Consider the following 16,973-nt stretch of genomic DNA (forward strand, 5'->3'; position numbering starts at 1 on the left):
AAAAGTCTGGCAAGAAGTGATGAACCTGAGGTAGGGGGTGCTAGGTGTTACCCTGTGTTGTCACCATTCTGTGGGACAAGGCTAAGCAAATGTCCCATGGGTTAGGTGAGCAAACCAGAAGGTCACAGGGGCATGCTCTCTTGCCTGTCTTCCCCCAAAGAGCCACTCCTTGGGTGGCAGGGACCCCAATAACAAGAGGTTGTGGAGTGAGCTGCCTGCAGTGAGAGCTGAAGTAGACTGAGCCTTGGATAGGCTGGACAGGCTGTGCAGACAGATGGAACACAGGTTTCTCTGAAAAACCCACAGAGGTACTCTTATGTGAGCACCTACTTTTGGATAACTGACAAAAGAGAAAGAGCAAGCAACAATGTCAAAGAAATGGTGACAGCTAACAAAAAGGGGACATTACCACAACTGTGCCTCTGCCTATAAGGTGCTGTTCATTTCAGCAATAGCAGTTAAATCAGAGTGAGGAACTGACAGCTGGTACCCTGTGGATAATTTCTTTACATTTTCCCTTCTCTCTTCTCACCTCCCAGGGAGGAAAGGGCAGATGCTGGGAGGAAAAAGGGGTATCTGGCCACTACCCTTCCCCTCCCAACATGTATCAAGCTACTGGAGCCATAAGCTTATTCTATGCTCGGGGGAGGTGGAGGAGTAGAGAATGATGGGGACTGGAGAGAATTTAAAATAAAATATAAATTTTGAAAATAACAGAATTGTGTTTAATAACTCCAATGAGCCTTTCTTAGTGACACAAAGTGATTCAAAGTTTATAAAATTAGGTCTAAGAAGTCATTAAGGGAGCGGGCTGCCCATCAAGAATGGGGCCACAGTGGGAGTTATTGAAAAAAAAAATTAACAATTTCATGTTTATACCTCCCAAGTTGAGACTCCTTTCAAAACAATTGTGTCTGTGAAATGGAAAGGTTGGACTACAGGAGCACAAAGGTCTTCTGCAGGTCTAACATCTGAGCATCTTTGGCAGTTAGGATGGAAGGAGTTCAAGAAGTTGCTTGAACGGCATGGCCCTGTGGTGGTTCCCAAAGAGTGGTGACTCCTGCTGCCTGGTTGATGAGTTCCTCATCCTCCTTCCTGGTCTGGCATGTTGATAGTCAGGAAATATAGTAACCTTTCCTTCTATGATACTCTTTCAAAGCTGGCAAAGGTGAAAAGAAAAAGCAACAGGAGGTGGTGATACATTTTGAACATGGAAGTCAAAGAAAGAAAGGAGTCGAAGGGAGAACATTGAAAGGATGCTGGGATTGATGATAACCATGGGACATTTGTTAGAAGTGACTTAGGGGAGAGATGGTATTTTCAGCGCTCTATCAGTTTTTATTCTAAAAGTAGAGGAAAATATCAAAATTTTAAAATAGGAAAGGACTTCAGAGATAACCCATTTAAATTCCTTTGTTTTAAAGACTGAGAAACCTGAACATCATAGCATGGTTGGTGCAGTTTGGGGGTGGAGGGTGCTTGGGGGGGTTTTGTTTGTTTGGTTTGTTTTGTTTTGTTGACTGAGCCTGAGACATATGGACTCCTAGACCAGAGATTGAACCTCTATCATAGCAGCAACCAAGCCACTGAAGTGACAGTGCTAAATCTTTAATTCACAAGAGATCTCCATATGCAGGTTTTATATCTGAGCAATTAAACAGTGTCAAGTATAGAGCTAAAGTATGGGGTTCCTTTTGTTTGTTTGACTGAAGGTTTAGGACTAAGGAAAGGATGACACACTAGTGCTCTTCAGGATTAATAATCCAATGTGGGGAAAAAGACAATAATGATATGAATAAATAAATGAACAAAAACATAGCAGGTAGTAACAAGGCAGAGAATTAAACCAGAGTGATAGAGTGAGTGGGTGGTTAATTTAGACATTTAGGTTAATCACATACTGAAGTGATAACAGTGCAGTAGAGTCTTAACAACCTCAAGTTCACTGACTTATTACATTAAATAGCATTCACCAACCCCTCTGTAAAACAGTTTGACATGCCATATGCTAAATGACCAAGGATGGTAAGCTTCTCAGTAGAAATACCAGGAGAGAGTAGTGGTATCACAAAATCAAAGCTAAAGAAAATTTCAAGACAGAGAGTGATTAGCAGCGTTGAATGCATCGGAGTTATCAGTTAAGAGAACAAAGTCCAATGAATTTGGTAACTAGAAAAATCTTAGCGTAGCCCCCAGCATCCAGGCAGCCATGCAAGCCCCATATCTCAGTGGTCAGTTCACTAAAGCTAATCAGACATTATAAGCTAATTTATTCATTTTTTTAAAATTAGGGTATAGTTGATTTGTAGTGTTGTGTCAATTTCTGTACTGCAAAGTGACCCAGTCACTCATAGATAGATATTCACACACACTCACATTCTTTTTCTCATACTATCTTCCATCATGTTTTATCCCAGGAGATTGGATGTAGTTCCCTGTGCTGTGTACTAGGACCTCACTGCTTATCCATCCTAAGTGTAATAGTTTGCATCTACCAACCCCAAACTCCCCGTCCATCCCACTTCCTCCCCTGTCGCCCCCCAATTCATTCATTTTTGATGGTAAATATTGCAGACCAGTTATCTCCATGGCTTTTGCTTCCTGGTGTACATAAGTAATTCAGTATATTAAAATTCACATCAAAGAGTTACTTACTGTTCTCATATGACTCCATTCTTACCTTATCAAGGCATACATCACAATATACAAAAAATGCATCTTTTCTTGCCTTGCTTCTCATGGCATAACTTCTAATCCTCTTTCTATATCCTAACCACAGGATATTTAACTGCAAATTTAATTAGCTGGAAATACAATATAATAAAGTCAATAAATGAAAAAGAAGATGGAGTTCCTTGTGCTGCTACCAAATTCTGTGATCTGTAGGCACCCTTCACCAGTCACATGTCACATAGCTGAAGAAAGGGAGTCTTCTTCTTTTTTTTTTTTTTTTTTTGGTCTTTTTGCCATTTCTTGGGCCACTCCCGCGGCATATGGAGATTCCCAGGCTAGGGGTCGAATCGGAGCTGTAGCCGCTGGCCACAGCAACATGGGATCCGAGTCTCATCTGCCACCTACACCACAGCTCATGGCAATGCTGGATCCTTAACCCACTGAGCAAGGCCAGGGATCGAACCCGCAACCTCATGGTTTCTAGTTGGATTCGTTAACCACTGAGCCACAAAGGGAACTCCCAAGAAAGGGAGTCTTCTTTGACTTAACTTTATAGTCTTTTTGTGAACAAAACTCTAGACCTTTCAGAAACTATAGGCAATTTGACTCTATGGCACATCCATGGCTGTGGACTTGGCTGTATAGATTATTTTGAAATGTGTAGCCAGAGTGAAAGGAGAATGCCACAGATTCTATAATTGTGCATTAACCCCCCCCTTTTTTTTTTCTGGATGCCATCATTTACCCTTTATTTCTAGAGGATTTTATTTTTTCTGCTTAGAGATTCATTTCTGAATTTTCTTTCAGGCACCACTGCCACCCCAATGTTATATTTCTACCATCTTACATCTCTAATAATTATAAGACATAGGCTTGCTGGATTATGACTATTTGTAGTCATGTATTGTCAATAAATCAAAAGCAAATAATCTTTTATACTGGATATAATGGAATGCACAGTAGACTCAGAAATAGAAGACCCAGTTTGAATTCCAATTACACTCAGTTCTGTCTTGCACTTTTACCCTAATTTTTTGTTTTTTGGTTTTTGTTTTGTTTTTCCTTTTTGTCCACCCCATGGCATATGGAGTTCCCGAGCCAGGGATCAGATCTGAGCCTTAGTTGCAACCTCAGTTGCAGCTTCAGCAACATCAAGATCCTTAACCCACTGTGCTGGGCCTGGGATGGAACCTGCGTCCCAGTGCTCCCAAGACACCACCACTCCAGTTGCACCACAGGGGGAACTCCTCTTACCCTAATTGATGAAAGAAACTTCTATACCAAAAAAAAAAAAAAAAAAAATCCATGGAACAAATGTAGAAGGAATGACATGATTAGAAAAGCATTGTTTGCCTCCCCTAATAAAAAATTGATTTAGACAAGTCATTAAAAGATGGAATGATAAAAGATTGATGGGATCAATTTGAAGAGAGCATCGGGCAGTTGTTCCCTGAAACACTGATCAATTTAGCATTGCTGAGAGTGGTATAATCAAACAATATGTGCCTCCTGATTAGGGCTGCCAGATAAAATATGGGATGCCTAGTAAAATTTGAATTTCAGACAAACAATTTTTAGTGTAAGTATGACCCATGCAATATTCAGGATATTCTTATCCCCAAAAAAAGTATTTGTTATTTTGTTTAGGATTCAAATTTAACTAGGTATCTTACATATGTATTTGTTAAATCTGATAACCCTACTTGATGTAATGAAAAATTTTCATACATATTATGTGGTTTAATATAGTTCTATATATAATTTACATGTGTAGTTTGGTGTAGTATATCTTATAGTGTGTATATATATTTAATATAGTTTAATAAATTGAACTTGCATCTAATTAAGCTTTTAGAACTGACTTCTAATCTGCAGGAAGCACAGGATATTGAACAAATTAAATGGTACAGTGAGTAAATAGATATCGGGAAGGTGAAACTTCCCCATAGGGATGTGAAAACTCAATGCAGTATTAGTTTCCGAAGCCCCAACATTATCCCCAGCGATGAGGAAGCAAATGAAAGCATCTCCCTCATCTATTCCCCGGGTTTCCTAACAAAGCCCTGAGATAAGCTCCAGGAGTCTCTCTTCCCTACCTCTTAGTACCCTGGAGGGATTTTCAAACACGTAGCCCCCAGAGACTTGGAGTAAAGGGATTCACTCCTCTTGGGGGAAAATAAATATACAGAAGACTGACTTTTTTCCCCAGGCCACTTTTCAAACCAAAGGATCCAGTGCCCCCAGTCTCAAGGAATACAGCAATAATTCGAGATTCTCTCTGTTACCCGAGGAACTGAATTTTTCTTTCTTTGTGGGTTTTAGCTTCCCTTGTAAATGCCTCTTGAGCACATGGTGTTTTCACCTGTTTCCTCTGAATAGAGCTGGCCGTTCAATGCCTTTTTAAAGATCACTATCTGGAAAGTGACTCCTTCTCCTTATTGCTAAGGTCAGGGGCAGTGAGTGACTGTTGGCAGAACTAAATGAAAATGGAATGCCATGTGTATTTTCCAAAATATTATTTTCCCTCTATGACTTTCAGTGTTTGGGTGTATTGATTCTCATGTCCGTTAATATTCTATTTCTTCATGCTCATCTTGCAGTGGCAGTGGATTCAAAGGCATGACATTTAGCTGAGACATTATAATGACATCCAAATATTTTAAATACTCTTGGGTTGAAAAGGAAGTAGAAGGAGGGATAATGTGGGGATGTGGCAATTTACAGGGAGACATGTTGAGTCAATAGGAAGTAACATTTTCTAAGAATTCAGGGCATTCAAAAATAGAATTGATGATCATGTATCTGTATGGATCTATGTAGTGAGATAGTATGCACCATTAGAAATGAAAAGAGTGAGATAGATTTACAGAACTGTTATGAAAAGCATTCAAAACATAATATCGAGGAAAAGCTACTTGTAAATTGGTATATGCAGTCTAATTCCATTTGTGTAAAATTGAAATGATGCAGAAATATCAGAATATAATGAAATAATTGGACATAGATATTTTCTAGACAGAAATAAACAAGTTTAGAAAAACAAACAAACATGAATCATGTTTACCTCTGGACCAGAGAATGCAAAGTATGGAGACAGAAAACTAACTTTTCCATTTCTACTTTCCTGTACAGATGGCTTTTTTTTTCACCCTTAAGCATTTTTATAATATAAAATAAACAGTTTTTTAATGTAAAACTAAGTAAACTTAATTTTGTTGTTGTTTTAAGAGGGGATGCTAACTTGTGAAATAGTGAATTTCCAGTTGTTGGAATCACTGAAGCAGATTCCAGGGGCTGTTTGTGAGGAGTGCTGTGCTTTTAACATTACCTCCTAACTCTGAGATCCTATGATTCAGTTATATTTAAAGGACTCAAAGCTACCAAGCACATGAATTTTTCCAGCTTGCTTCTGATTGGAAGAGAGTCTTGGATAAAGAAATGAGTAAGATTAACCTCTTGCTTGGTATTGGTTGTCAGGTCTAAGCAGAAAATGACTTTTCTAGAAGGAAATATTTTTACTTTTTTGACAGTGGGGAGATATTTTTGGCTAAAGATCCAGAATCCAAGGAAACAGGAAGAAGTGGTGTAAAGTGTTGCCTTTTTTCAGTGACATGTATTCTGCCGAGGAGGCTGCCGTTTTGTTGCGGTTATCATGGTCTTACTAGCCTAGTGTTCTCATTCATCAGTTCTTTGCCATCTTGAGGAGTCTTCATCTTCCTGAGGGGTGATGGGAGAGGAGATGCAGTGGCAGGAGATGCACAAGCTCAAGTCAGTCTTTTCTCTTCTACGGCCTAGCTTATTTTGGTAGGATTTATGTTCCAGTTATGTAAGATTTGCATTTTCTTGTTTAGTAGGACATCATGAATTTCCTTTAAACAGAAGTGGTTAAGGACTAGCCCATCAGCACACCTCAGAGGGAAAGGAACATAAATTTTGCTCTGTATTTTCTCTATATTTTGAAATTATAAAAATGTAAAAAATGTTTTATATTTTTCTGCTTTTCAAAATTTGCCCTCCCTCAGCTATTTTCATCCCACTGTAGTAACTGTCAGACTTGTTCTTGTATTTAAAACTTTAGTATCTTGTTCATCTTGGGTTTTTTGCATTAATTTTTAAAAATACAGCATTAAAATGTTATTCATCTTGATTACTGAGTTTTTGGGGTGCTCCCTTAAACTCTGCAGCCAAGTTGAGTGCCCTACTTACCACACAGTTTTTACTTCCAGTGTTGTTCAGAACACTTTTCTTTTTACCAGCTACAATCTTTCTTTAAAAACTGAAGTTAATTTCCTCTGGATCTAGCCCTTGAGTGCTCAAATTTCTGTAAAATACCTATGCAGAGGCTTTAAGTTGGTTGTATATTACACTGTCAACTTTTTCTTCTCTAAGGTAAATTAACCCACTACTTTCACCTTTTCTTCTCAATCTTCTCTAGAGCCTCGTTAGAGAGTTCCGTTTTGGAGAAGAATTTAACTGTTTTGTTTTTGTGTTTAAAAGAGAATAATTAGGCAGAAAAATCTGGATTATATAGAAAGCATAAGAAGAAAAATAAGATAATTCATTACCCAGAAAAAAAGTACTTTTAGTATTTTGGTATATTTACTTTCAGGTTTTTTGCATTTTTGTTTGTTTTTGTCTTAGGGCAGCATCCTAGGCATATGGAAGTAGCCAAGCTAGGAGTCAAATCAGAGCTTCAGGCCTACACCACAGCCACAGCAACATGGAATCTGAGCTGCATCTACAACCTATACCACAGCTCACAGCAATGCCAGAGCTTAACCCACTAAGCGAGGACAGGGATGGAGTCAGCAACTTCACGGATACTAGTTGGGTTTGTTACTGCTGAGCCATGACAGGAGCTCCACTTCCAGGTTTTTTTTTAAGGCATGTATGCTATTAAATGTGTTTCCTTCCTCTTTTTTCTTTCCATTTTTACAAAATTATGATCTATCTACTGTATTTTTGCATACCAGCCCTTTTTAGATGTTTAATGGCTACACAGTTGTCAGCAAATGGATGTTATAATTATTTGATCATTCCTATATCCATTTACATTATTTTTGATCTTCATTACTACAAATAGTATCATAAAAGCTTCTTGTATGTACATCCTGATACGTACATCTGATCATTTCCTTAAAATAAATAATTGGAAGTAGAAATATAAAGCCAAGGAGAATGAACATGCATTGTCACTAATATGCAAATATTTCATATGCTTATCTAGACACCCCCCAATTTTTCCATTTTTCTCCAATGTTTTTGAGTTTTTGCAATTTGTTCCCAGTGTAATCTCATTCCCAGAGTAGGAAAAATGCATTAATTATTTTCAGTAGAAACAAAACAAAAAAAGTATCTTCTTCCTCATTTGCTTGTAATCATGATGCTTCTCAGACAGTTGTGGTATAGGACAAATCATGCTTGCATTTTTTTTTCTAACCACATCTGTGGGATGTGAAAGTTCCTGGGCGAAGGATCAAACCCAAGCCACAGCAAGTGACAAGGCCAGATCCTTAATTTGCTTCACCACAAAAAAACTTACATGTTGGCTTTAAAATTAAAAGATTGGCTCAAGAACGAAATAATTTTGGACAAATCACCTAATCATAGGTTTCTTTTAGATTATTCTCATCGAACACATGGGATTGTTATGCTCTTAAATAATGTAGGTAAAAACTCTTTCTAAACTAATAAAAATGCCATAAGGGACTATTATGATTGTCATTGTTGTTAAACTTTTTTAAAAAAAAATAAGAACTCTCTGATCCCTTCATAATTCCCCAGAGAGGGAATAGAATGAGAGATATGCAAACTGGTTTCCCCAAAGACATCCATTTATAATTCTGAAGGCATCAGAGAAGAGAGTGCAGAGTTTAGTAAGGAGTCAAAATACCTGTGAACATTCAAATCTAAGCACAAGGTAGAAACACAAAGTACACACAGTCCATGAGAGCCAGTTATGGCCCAAAACTTAGCAATTGAACTACCCTGTAGGGAGCTTAGATTGATAGTATGAATCTAAGAAGACTTTCTGAGCAAGAGGAGGTTTGAGGTAAGTATTGGAAAAAATAGAGAAATGTGGCTTGTTTAAAAAAAAGTGTGTAATGGGGGGGGGGTGTTAGAGGGGCCAGTCAGGTTGAAAGCTATTGAGTGACTTGTGAGAGGGTTCCTGAAAGATGCAGACAAGTGGAACAGGGAGAAAGCAAACACTTAACATCTTGCTGGAGCGGAGAGCCTCGTCTGGTTTGGCCACTCAGAAGGGAAGATCTTTGAGAAGATGAGGAAACTATGGCTTATCATAAAACAAAAGTAGAAGAATTGTGGGTGAAGATGGCAAATTTGTTTTAGGTAAACAAAAATCTGAAACTGAAAATTCTTTTCAAATTTAACACCACCTTCCTATTTCTTTAGCCTCAGTTTCCCCTTGACACCTGTGTTCTAACACCTGGAAATTTTTCCACACTTGATCCAATCCTCCTTCCTGCTGTATGATCCCATCCCTATTCATTCTTTTGTATCTTTATGTAGATGTCTCCATACATGAAGTTGTTTGCTGATTGTTTCTCTTTTCCCTATAGGTGAACATCAGTCCCTGGTAACCAGGCATCCATCAGGAGCAAGGTCCCTTTTATTTTCTTCTCCTAGAGTTCTCCTGCTCAAAGCACTGGGTGCTGATATATTCCGACTGCTTGGTCTAAGTCTCCAGATTCTAGACCTAGAATTTATCAATGAACATAGGGAACCACACAGTGGTGAGTGAATTTGTGCTCCAGGGTTTTTCCAGCTTTCATGAACACAAGCTCACCCTCTTTGTGGTATTTCTGACCTTGTACCTTTTCACCTTGGCTGGCAATGTCATCATTGTGACAATTATCAGCATCGATCGCCACCTTCACACCCCTATGTACTTCTTTCTTGCCGTGCTTTCCACTTCAGAGACTGTGTACACCTTGGTCGTTGTACCTCGGATGCTCTCCAGCCTCGTCGGCCTGAGCCAGCCCATCTCCTTGGTTGGCTGTGCCACCCAGATGTTCTTTTTTATCACTCTGGCCATTAACAACTGCTTTCTGCTCACAGCAATGGGGTATGATCGCTATGTGGCCATCTGCAACCCCTTGAGGTACACGGTCATCATGAACAAGAGGGTCTGTGCCCAGCTGGGGTGGGGGGCCTGCAGCATTGGCCTGCTTGTGGCCACAATTCAGATTTCCTGTGTGTTCAGGCTGCCCTTCTGTGACAGAGAGGTGGCCCATTATTTCTGTGACATCCGCCCAGTTATGAAACTCTCCTGCGTGGACACCACTGTACATGACATAATTAATGTCATTGTCAGCTCCCTCGTTATTGTGGTGCCCATGGGTCTGGTCTTCATCTCCTATGTCCTCATTATCTCCACCATCCTCAAGATCGCCTCTGCCGAGGGCCGGAAGAAAGCTTTTGCAACTTGTGCCTCCCACCTCACTGTGGTGGTTGTCCACTACGGCTGTGCCTCCACTGCCTACCTCAAACCCAAGTCAGAGAACACCCAGGATCAGGACCAGCTGATCTCAGTGACCTACACTGTGTTCACTCCTCTCCTTAATCCAGTGGTGTACACGCTAAGGAACAAAGAGGTCAAGGATGCCCTTCTCCGTGTTATTGGCAAAAAACCTCTTGGCTAGGATCTTTGGTACTTTGATATATAGCCTGTCATACGTGGGGCACTTTTGTAATCGCAAAGAAATTTGATCCTATCATTCATCCTCTACCCAGACAGAGTTGCAAAATTTGGTGGTCAGCCTGCAGTAGAGAATTTAGAGTTCCCTGACTTGAATTTTGTTTTTTGGTTTTTTTTTTGTCTTTTGTTGTTGTTGTTGTTGCTATCTCTTGGGCCACTCCCGCGGCATATGGAGGTTCCCAGGCTAGGGGTTGAATCGGAGCTGTAGCCACCAGCCTACGCCAGAGCCACAGCAACGCGGGATCCGAGCCGCGTCTGCAACCTACACCACAGCTCACGGCAACGCCGGATCGTTAACCCACTGAGCAAGGGCAGGGACCGAACCCGCAACCTCATGGTTCCTAGTCGGATTCGTTAACCACTGCGCCACGACGGGAACTCCTGAATTTTGTTTTTAACCATCCTCTTTGGGTAGCCTCTGTTAATCTGAGCGGTTACTCTGAGGGACCTGATTAGATGCCACTCACAGGGGGAAATAATAAGCAAATGGGTAGCTGACTGTTTCCACTATGTTATTGGCAGAAAAGTGGGCTGCCGAACGCCTGTTTGAAGTGATGGGTTGCAAGATGGACCGAAACGTCAGGTAGGTGTTGAGCTCTAAAACTTCATGGAGAACATCATTGGTGGACAGGATGGTTGAAAGCACAGTCAAAACCATCTTTCCTACTTATCACCACTCTCTCCTTTCGGCAGTGACAAGAGTAACAAGACTCTGACATTCTAGAAGAAATATTATCAGCCTAAAACATTCTCATCTGCCTTGGAGACCCATGAATTTTTTTTTTTTTTTCCAATTCTGTTGAAGCTCCCAGTAGAACTGTTTCCTTGGTGATTTTTATATATTTACATACTAGTGAGTAACTTGCCACATCCAGCAGTTGAATTGCAGAGCAGTTATTCATGCTTTCTATGGAATAATGCATAGGCTATGATACAACCATAAGTGTAGGGATATCCAAAGATCTATTTTGAAATTAAATCTAAGTCTGGCTGTCTCAGATCTAGAAATGAGCCCATACCTGTGTCTAGCCTTTTCTCCCTTCATTTCTACATTGATGAATTCATTTATTTCCTATGAGCTGTTGGGTGCCTCATGTAAATTTTGCATTTAAACACTTGTCTAAACAAGCATTCAGGAGCCTACCAGTTCTTATTTTTATCGTCTTCTGAGGGGAGAAATTGCACTGATTTGTGAGAAGGGTTTAAGACTTTAGGATGATTTGGCCTGGGGTTAAAAAGAGGCAGACCTGGGAGTTCCCACTGTGGCGCAGTGGAAATGAATCTGACTAGTATCTATGAGGATGAGGGTTTGATCCCTGGCCTGGGATCAGGCATTGCTGTGAGCTGTGGTGTGGGTCACAGATGTGGCTTGGAGCCTGCATTGCTGTGGCTGTGGCCTGGGCAGGCAGTTGTAGCTCTGATTTGACTCCTAGCTTGAGAACTTCCATATGCCTTCCAGGCCATAAAGAGCTGATGTTAAAAAAGAAAAAAAGAATTCACGTCTCTCAGTCACCATCCTTCTCTTGCTTAAGGACAGTCCAAATGTCCTCACTGAAGATGCACTGACAGTGAATGTCAAAGGACTCAGGAATGCCTAATGGTACCAGGACCAAGAAGGGGAATCTTCCTGTTTATGGAGCATTACCTGAAAGAACAAATCTTTGCCTCCGCAGAGCAGCTGCATCTAAGGGGGCGGGGGGGCAACCTGAGAACAAGTGAGAAGAGGAGCATCCAAAGCAGTTTATCTTTGCCTTTATCTGGTTTCCTCTGAGGACACCTCTGAAGCCTTTCTGGGTTCGGGTCATGGGGAACACTCACACCCTTGCTTCCGAGAAAGCCCCATCTGAGGTCCTCTCTTGAGGGGTCCTGCTCACAACAGCAGCCCTTTCCTGAAGGACCCTGCTAGCAGTGACATCATTTCTACAGACGGATGAACCCCCACGGCACCTCCTAGAGCACACAGAACCCCCACGGCACCTCCTAGAGCTCTACAGAGTCCTATGAGATTGACACCCGTGCTGAAAGCAGTGGACTCCCCTGAATTCCTCTACTTTGAAGCTGCAGAAAATTCTGTGTAATTCACCCAAAGTCATGTTTGAAACCACAAAAAATGTATATTAAACGACTACCTATCCATTGAGGGGGGGTTGTTTTGTTTTTTTGGCTGCCTCCACAGCATGGGGATGTTCTGGGGCCAGGGATGGAACCCACACTGCAACAGCAGCAGCCTGTGCCACAGCAGTGCTAACACCAGGTCCTTAACTCACTGAGCCACCAGGGAACTCCTATCCTTTGTGTGTTTTCAATGTAGTTTACACCCTCTTAACAGAGCCAGAAAAAAATTAAATCAACATATTTAATTTCAAAGAGCATGTGTGAGTGACCATTAGTGAACACAACACATGCCTGAAGAGAGTGAGGCTTAAGGCCACACCTTGGGCTTCACCACCACATAGCCCCTGGCTTTGTAAGTCAGGGCCTGCCAAGTCAAGATGTTGCCAGGGTAACATGAGGTACACATGTTCTTCAGGGGGAGCACACGGTTCCACAGGGACACATCCCAGATCTCCCCAACAAAGGACTGTTTGGCATCAAAACCTCCCCCAAAGGAATCCTGCTCCTGTCCCAGGATGATGCTCGCCTTCTCCTTCACAGTATACCCTCTCTTCAGGCCCTTCCTCCCCACGGGCTTCCCATTCACCCAGAGTTCAGCAATCCCAGAGGCAGATTCCCAGCTGGCACACAGGTGGGCGGGGGTGTCAGGGGACGGGGGCACCTTGAAAGTGACCCCAGTGCCCCCAACATACAGTATGTACTCCCCTACTTTGTTGACAAAGAGGAGCAGCTCGTTGTCTGTCGACCTCGTGTTGTAGGAGAAGAGGCTGTAAGGGCGGGTTAGGTCTGTGAAGGCTTTCAGGCACAGCGTGAAGTTCTTCAGTGGGTTGTTCACCCTGGGGACCAGGGACACATGGGCTGTGTTCGACTCTTCAGGGAAAATGAACACCTTCCCTCTTAAGTCTGTGGAGAAAAGACAATGGGACAGGAATTCTATCAAACCACAGGCTGCTCCTGACAGAGTATGTACCACCCGCTGGAGTGGACGAGGTACCTGTAAGTGCATAATGTTAGTGTGAAAAGACAGGTTTTGCTGCAGGTGCCCGAAGAGAGGAATTAAGGACGTCCTACGTCAGCTGTCCCCCCTACCACCCACCATCTTTGCAGGTTTCATCCAGATAGGACAGCAAACACCAGTCATAGAAGAGGAAACACAGCTAAGTCATTGTGTGTAATGGTTAAAGGGTGCAGCACCCCGTCTTCTCCCACCATTGATCATATTCTGACATGTCTCCCATGGGACACCTATTATAATGACAGTGAACTCCAGCTACAGATGTTCACTATAATTATAATGTTTGTTTTTTTTAATTGACGTATTGTTGATTTACAATGTGTTAATTTCTAGTGCACAGCAGTGATTGTTATATATATATATATATATCCAGACATATATAAAATTCTTTTTCATATTCTTTTCTATTATGATTTATCACAGGATATTGACTATAGTTCCCTGCGCTGTACAGTAGGACTTTGTTGTTTATCCAGCCTATATGTAATAGTTTACATCTACTAATCCCAAACCCCCAGTCCAGCCTTCCCCTCCCCCCCAACCACAAGTCTGTTCTCCATGTCTGTGAGTCTGTTTCTGTTTCACAGATGAGTTCGTTGGTACCATATTTTAGATTCCACATGTAAGTGACATCATGTTTTTCTTTCTCTTTCTTACTTACCTTGCTTAGTGTAATTTCTAGGACCATCCATGTTGCTTCAAATGGCATCGGGTCATTCATTCTTTTTTAGGGCTGAGTGATATTCTATAATGGCTCTTCCGAACCAGGGCTTAGTTACACTAGGCCAACACCTGTGCTTAGTTAGTGCAAAGACCGAAGAACAGAATAGACAGCAGACCACATGGCCTTTATGGTGTCCTCACCTTCCTCTCTACACCTTTTCACAGCTCTGTGTGCCACTGTGGGGCCAGGTTCCCATGGCTTTTCCCATGGCTGCAATACAGGATTATGAAATTACTTACCACTTACTTATTTCCTCTTAAAAGCCATGAGAGGAGAGGGCTTAATTATCACCCCAACTATTTTTTTCTTGCTTAGGAAAGCAATTCTAACAACTATTACAGTCTTGAAACAAATGAGCATATTTAGAATAATGGCTAACTGAAGCAGTGGAGGCATAGCCTAGAAGCATGATGAAGTCCTGAGTTGAGTTAGCTTTGCTTTATAGTAGGAAATGGAAAAATAGCATGAGTTCTTATTTCCTTAGATTAAGGGTTTCTTGAGAAATGCTCACCTGGGACAAAGAATAGGAACAGAACATTGAGTGAGAGGGAGCTTGGAAGAGATTTCAGAGGTGGGGAAAGGAACTTCAGCCACTAGAGCAGGAGTTAGGAGATGGGAAAGTAAACCATGAATTTATACTCTGTGATCTAATTATCATCCTGTGTGTGATTTGTGACCTTGTCAGTATACAAACCTGGAGCAAAATAGCATGGTTAGCCAGTGAGTGGTGTGTTGAATAATTTATAACTGATGGTGATATGATAGAGAAGTGAATGTCTCAGACTTGATAAGATGAGGTTGTGCTTAGTGGCAGTAATAGAAGGGGGGTGCCAGACTATTAAAGCTTTTTTACTGCTAATAAAAGCCAATTTTTTGTAACACTTAGGCATCATAAAGTACATTTATCCTTTAACTTACTTCATTCAATCTTTTTTTTTTTTTTTTTTTTTTTTTTTTTTGTCTATTTGCTATTTCTTGGGCCGCTCCCGCGGCATATGGAGGTTCCCAGGCTAGGGGTCCAATCGGAGCTGTAGCCACCGGCCTACGCCAGAGGCACAGCAACGCAGGATCCGAGCCGCGTCTGCAACCTACACCACAGCTCACGGCAACGCCAGATCGTTAACCCACTGAGCAAGGGCAGGGACCGAACCCGCAACCTCATGGTTCCTAGTCGGATTCGTTAACCACTGCGCCACGACGGGAACTCCTCATTCAATCTTGATAAACAAATCTTTGCAATTTTGATGTCATTTTTATACCCATTTCATAGTTGAAGAATCTGAGGATCCGTGTTTAGCAAATTTCACAAAGGCAATTCAGTTAGTTTGGGAGAAAATGGTTATCTAATTTAAAGTCCAAGATTCTTCCAAAATTCCTCTCATTTGACTCAGACTAAAGGACTGAGAAGGATAAGAGAATGAATACTCCAGCCCCTGAAATAACCTCTTTTTCTAATAAAAGCTGCACATCTGTTCTTACTCTCTCAGGTGAGAGGTAATGATGTGCCTACCTAGCAAGCAAAGCCAGCTCTGGGGCTTCCTTATGCCAGGCATGTCCTTACTCATCAGCATCTGCGGAGTTCCCTAGTGGCTCAGCAGGCTAAGGATCTGACATTATAACTGCTGTGGCTCTAGTTTCTGCTGTAGCACGGGTTCAATTCCTGGCCTAGGAGTTTTCTCATACTGTGGGCACAGCTAATAGAAAATATGTCCAAAATAATTCTCCTAAGTATAGGCTAACTTGCTGCTAATGAACAGAACACAGCAGAACTGAGGTATAAGACTTCTGAGATTAGATTATGAAAAACTGCTTCTATACTGGGCATTTTTCTCTCTGTTAGGTCACTCTGCTGGAGAAGCCACCTGCCATGTTGTAGGCTGCTTGATAGAAGGGTCCATGGGGCAAGGAGCTAAGGGAAGCCTCCAGCCAAGAGCCAGTGAGGAACTGAGGCCCTTAACCCAACAGCCAATAAGAGCTGACTTCTGACAGTTAACCACGTACGTGAGCTTGGAAGCAAAGCAGATCATCCCCAGTCCAGCCTTCAGATGAGAGGGCAGTTCTGGTTGGTTGATGGCAACCTCATGAGAGACCCTGAGTCAGAATCATCCCGCTAAGCTCTTCCTGGATTCCTGACTCACAGTAATATGAGACAGAAAATGTTTGAGGTTTTATCCTGCCAAGCTTTGAGGTGATTCATAATACTGCAATAGATAACTTATCCCATCCTTCATTCACGTCTTCCTCAAAACAGCAGCAGTGACAACAAAAGATGCTATACTCCAGTTTTCCTGGGACTAGGAGAAAAGGTTACCCCAGCAGGGCTCAGGACCTACCTTTCTGTGTCATCCCCTCTGAGAGAAAGGCCAGGAGAAGGACACTCAGAAGAAGCTTCTTCATCCTGTGCTCCTGGGATCTTGTGGTGTCTCGGGAGGAAGAACAGCAATCACAGCAATGTAGACATGCTCACTGTTTGGCTTCTTATATTGTGTTTTTAGGGGCACAGCCTGTTCCAGCAACAGAAGGCAAAGCTGTAAATGGTAAACATTAACTGAAGCAGGATATGATTTATAAACAAATGTGTTTGCTTTTTGGTCTACTGTTTCAGTTGTAGTCTTTCTCTTCTCTTTTAACTGTTCTATTTCCTGCTGAGCTGTCCTATACACGTCTGCCCCAAGAGGCTCTACATCCTCCTAAAGGGACATTTAATTGCCTAATGTGCATAAGGAAAT

General features: G+C 41.6%; 2 protein-coding genes across 4 annotated transcripts in view; one reads left to right on the forward strand and one right to left on the reverse strand.

Annotated features, from left to right (window-relative positions):
- Nucleotides 1-13,408, forward strand: part of LOC100520241 (olfactory receptor 10J1-like) — a 328,271-nt gene extending 314,863 nt beyond the window's left edge. For 2 of the 3 annotated variants that reach the window (XM_021089593.1, XM_003125683.3), the window contains exon 3: nt 9,252-10,547. In XM_021089593.1, coding sequence (XP_020945252.1) covers nt 9,402-10,334 — 933 coding nt within the window. In that variant the 5' untranslated portion in view covers nt 9,252-9,401 and the 3' untranslated portion in view covers nt 10,335-10,547. Of the gene's footprint in view, nt 1-9,251; nt 10,548-10,912; nt 10,974-11,922 lie in introns of those variants that run through there. The other variant, XR_002343383.1, reaches the window with a different exon arrangement.
- Nucleotides 12,729-16,748, reverse strand: LOC100517891 (mucosal pentraxin). Its single transcript, XM_013996888.2, has 2 exons — nt 16,578-16,748; nt 12,729-13,408 (listed from the first exon to the last, which is right to left on the reverse strand). Exons 1-2 carry the CDS (start codon nt 16,639-16,641, stop codon nt 12,813-12,815), a joined length of 660 nt encoding a protein of 219 aa, XP_013852342.1. The 5' UTR covers nt 16,642-16,748; the 3' UTR covers nt 12,729-12,812.

This window comes from Sus scrofa, chromosome 4 (genome assembly GCF_000003025.6).
Source record: "Sus scrofa isolate TJ Tabasco breed Duroc chromosome 4, Sscrofa11.1, whole genome shotgun sequence".
Taxonomy (NCBI): domain Eukaryota; kingdom Metazoa; phylum Chordata; class Mammalia; order Artiodactyla; family Suidae; genus Sus; species Sus scrofa.

What these genes read in the sequence shown, in the direction of transcription:
- LOC100517891 (XM_013996888.2), bottom strand. Translation starts at nt 16,641, where the DNA reads ATGAAGAAGCTTCTTCTGAGTGTCCTTCTCCTGGCCTTTCTCTCAGAG. An exon ending in AGAGGGGATGACACAGAAAG is followed by an intron (nt 13,409 to 16,577) that starts GTAGGTCCTGAG and finishes TTTTCTCCACAG; the next exon opens with ACTTAAGAGGGAAGGTGTTC.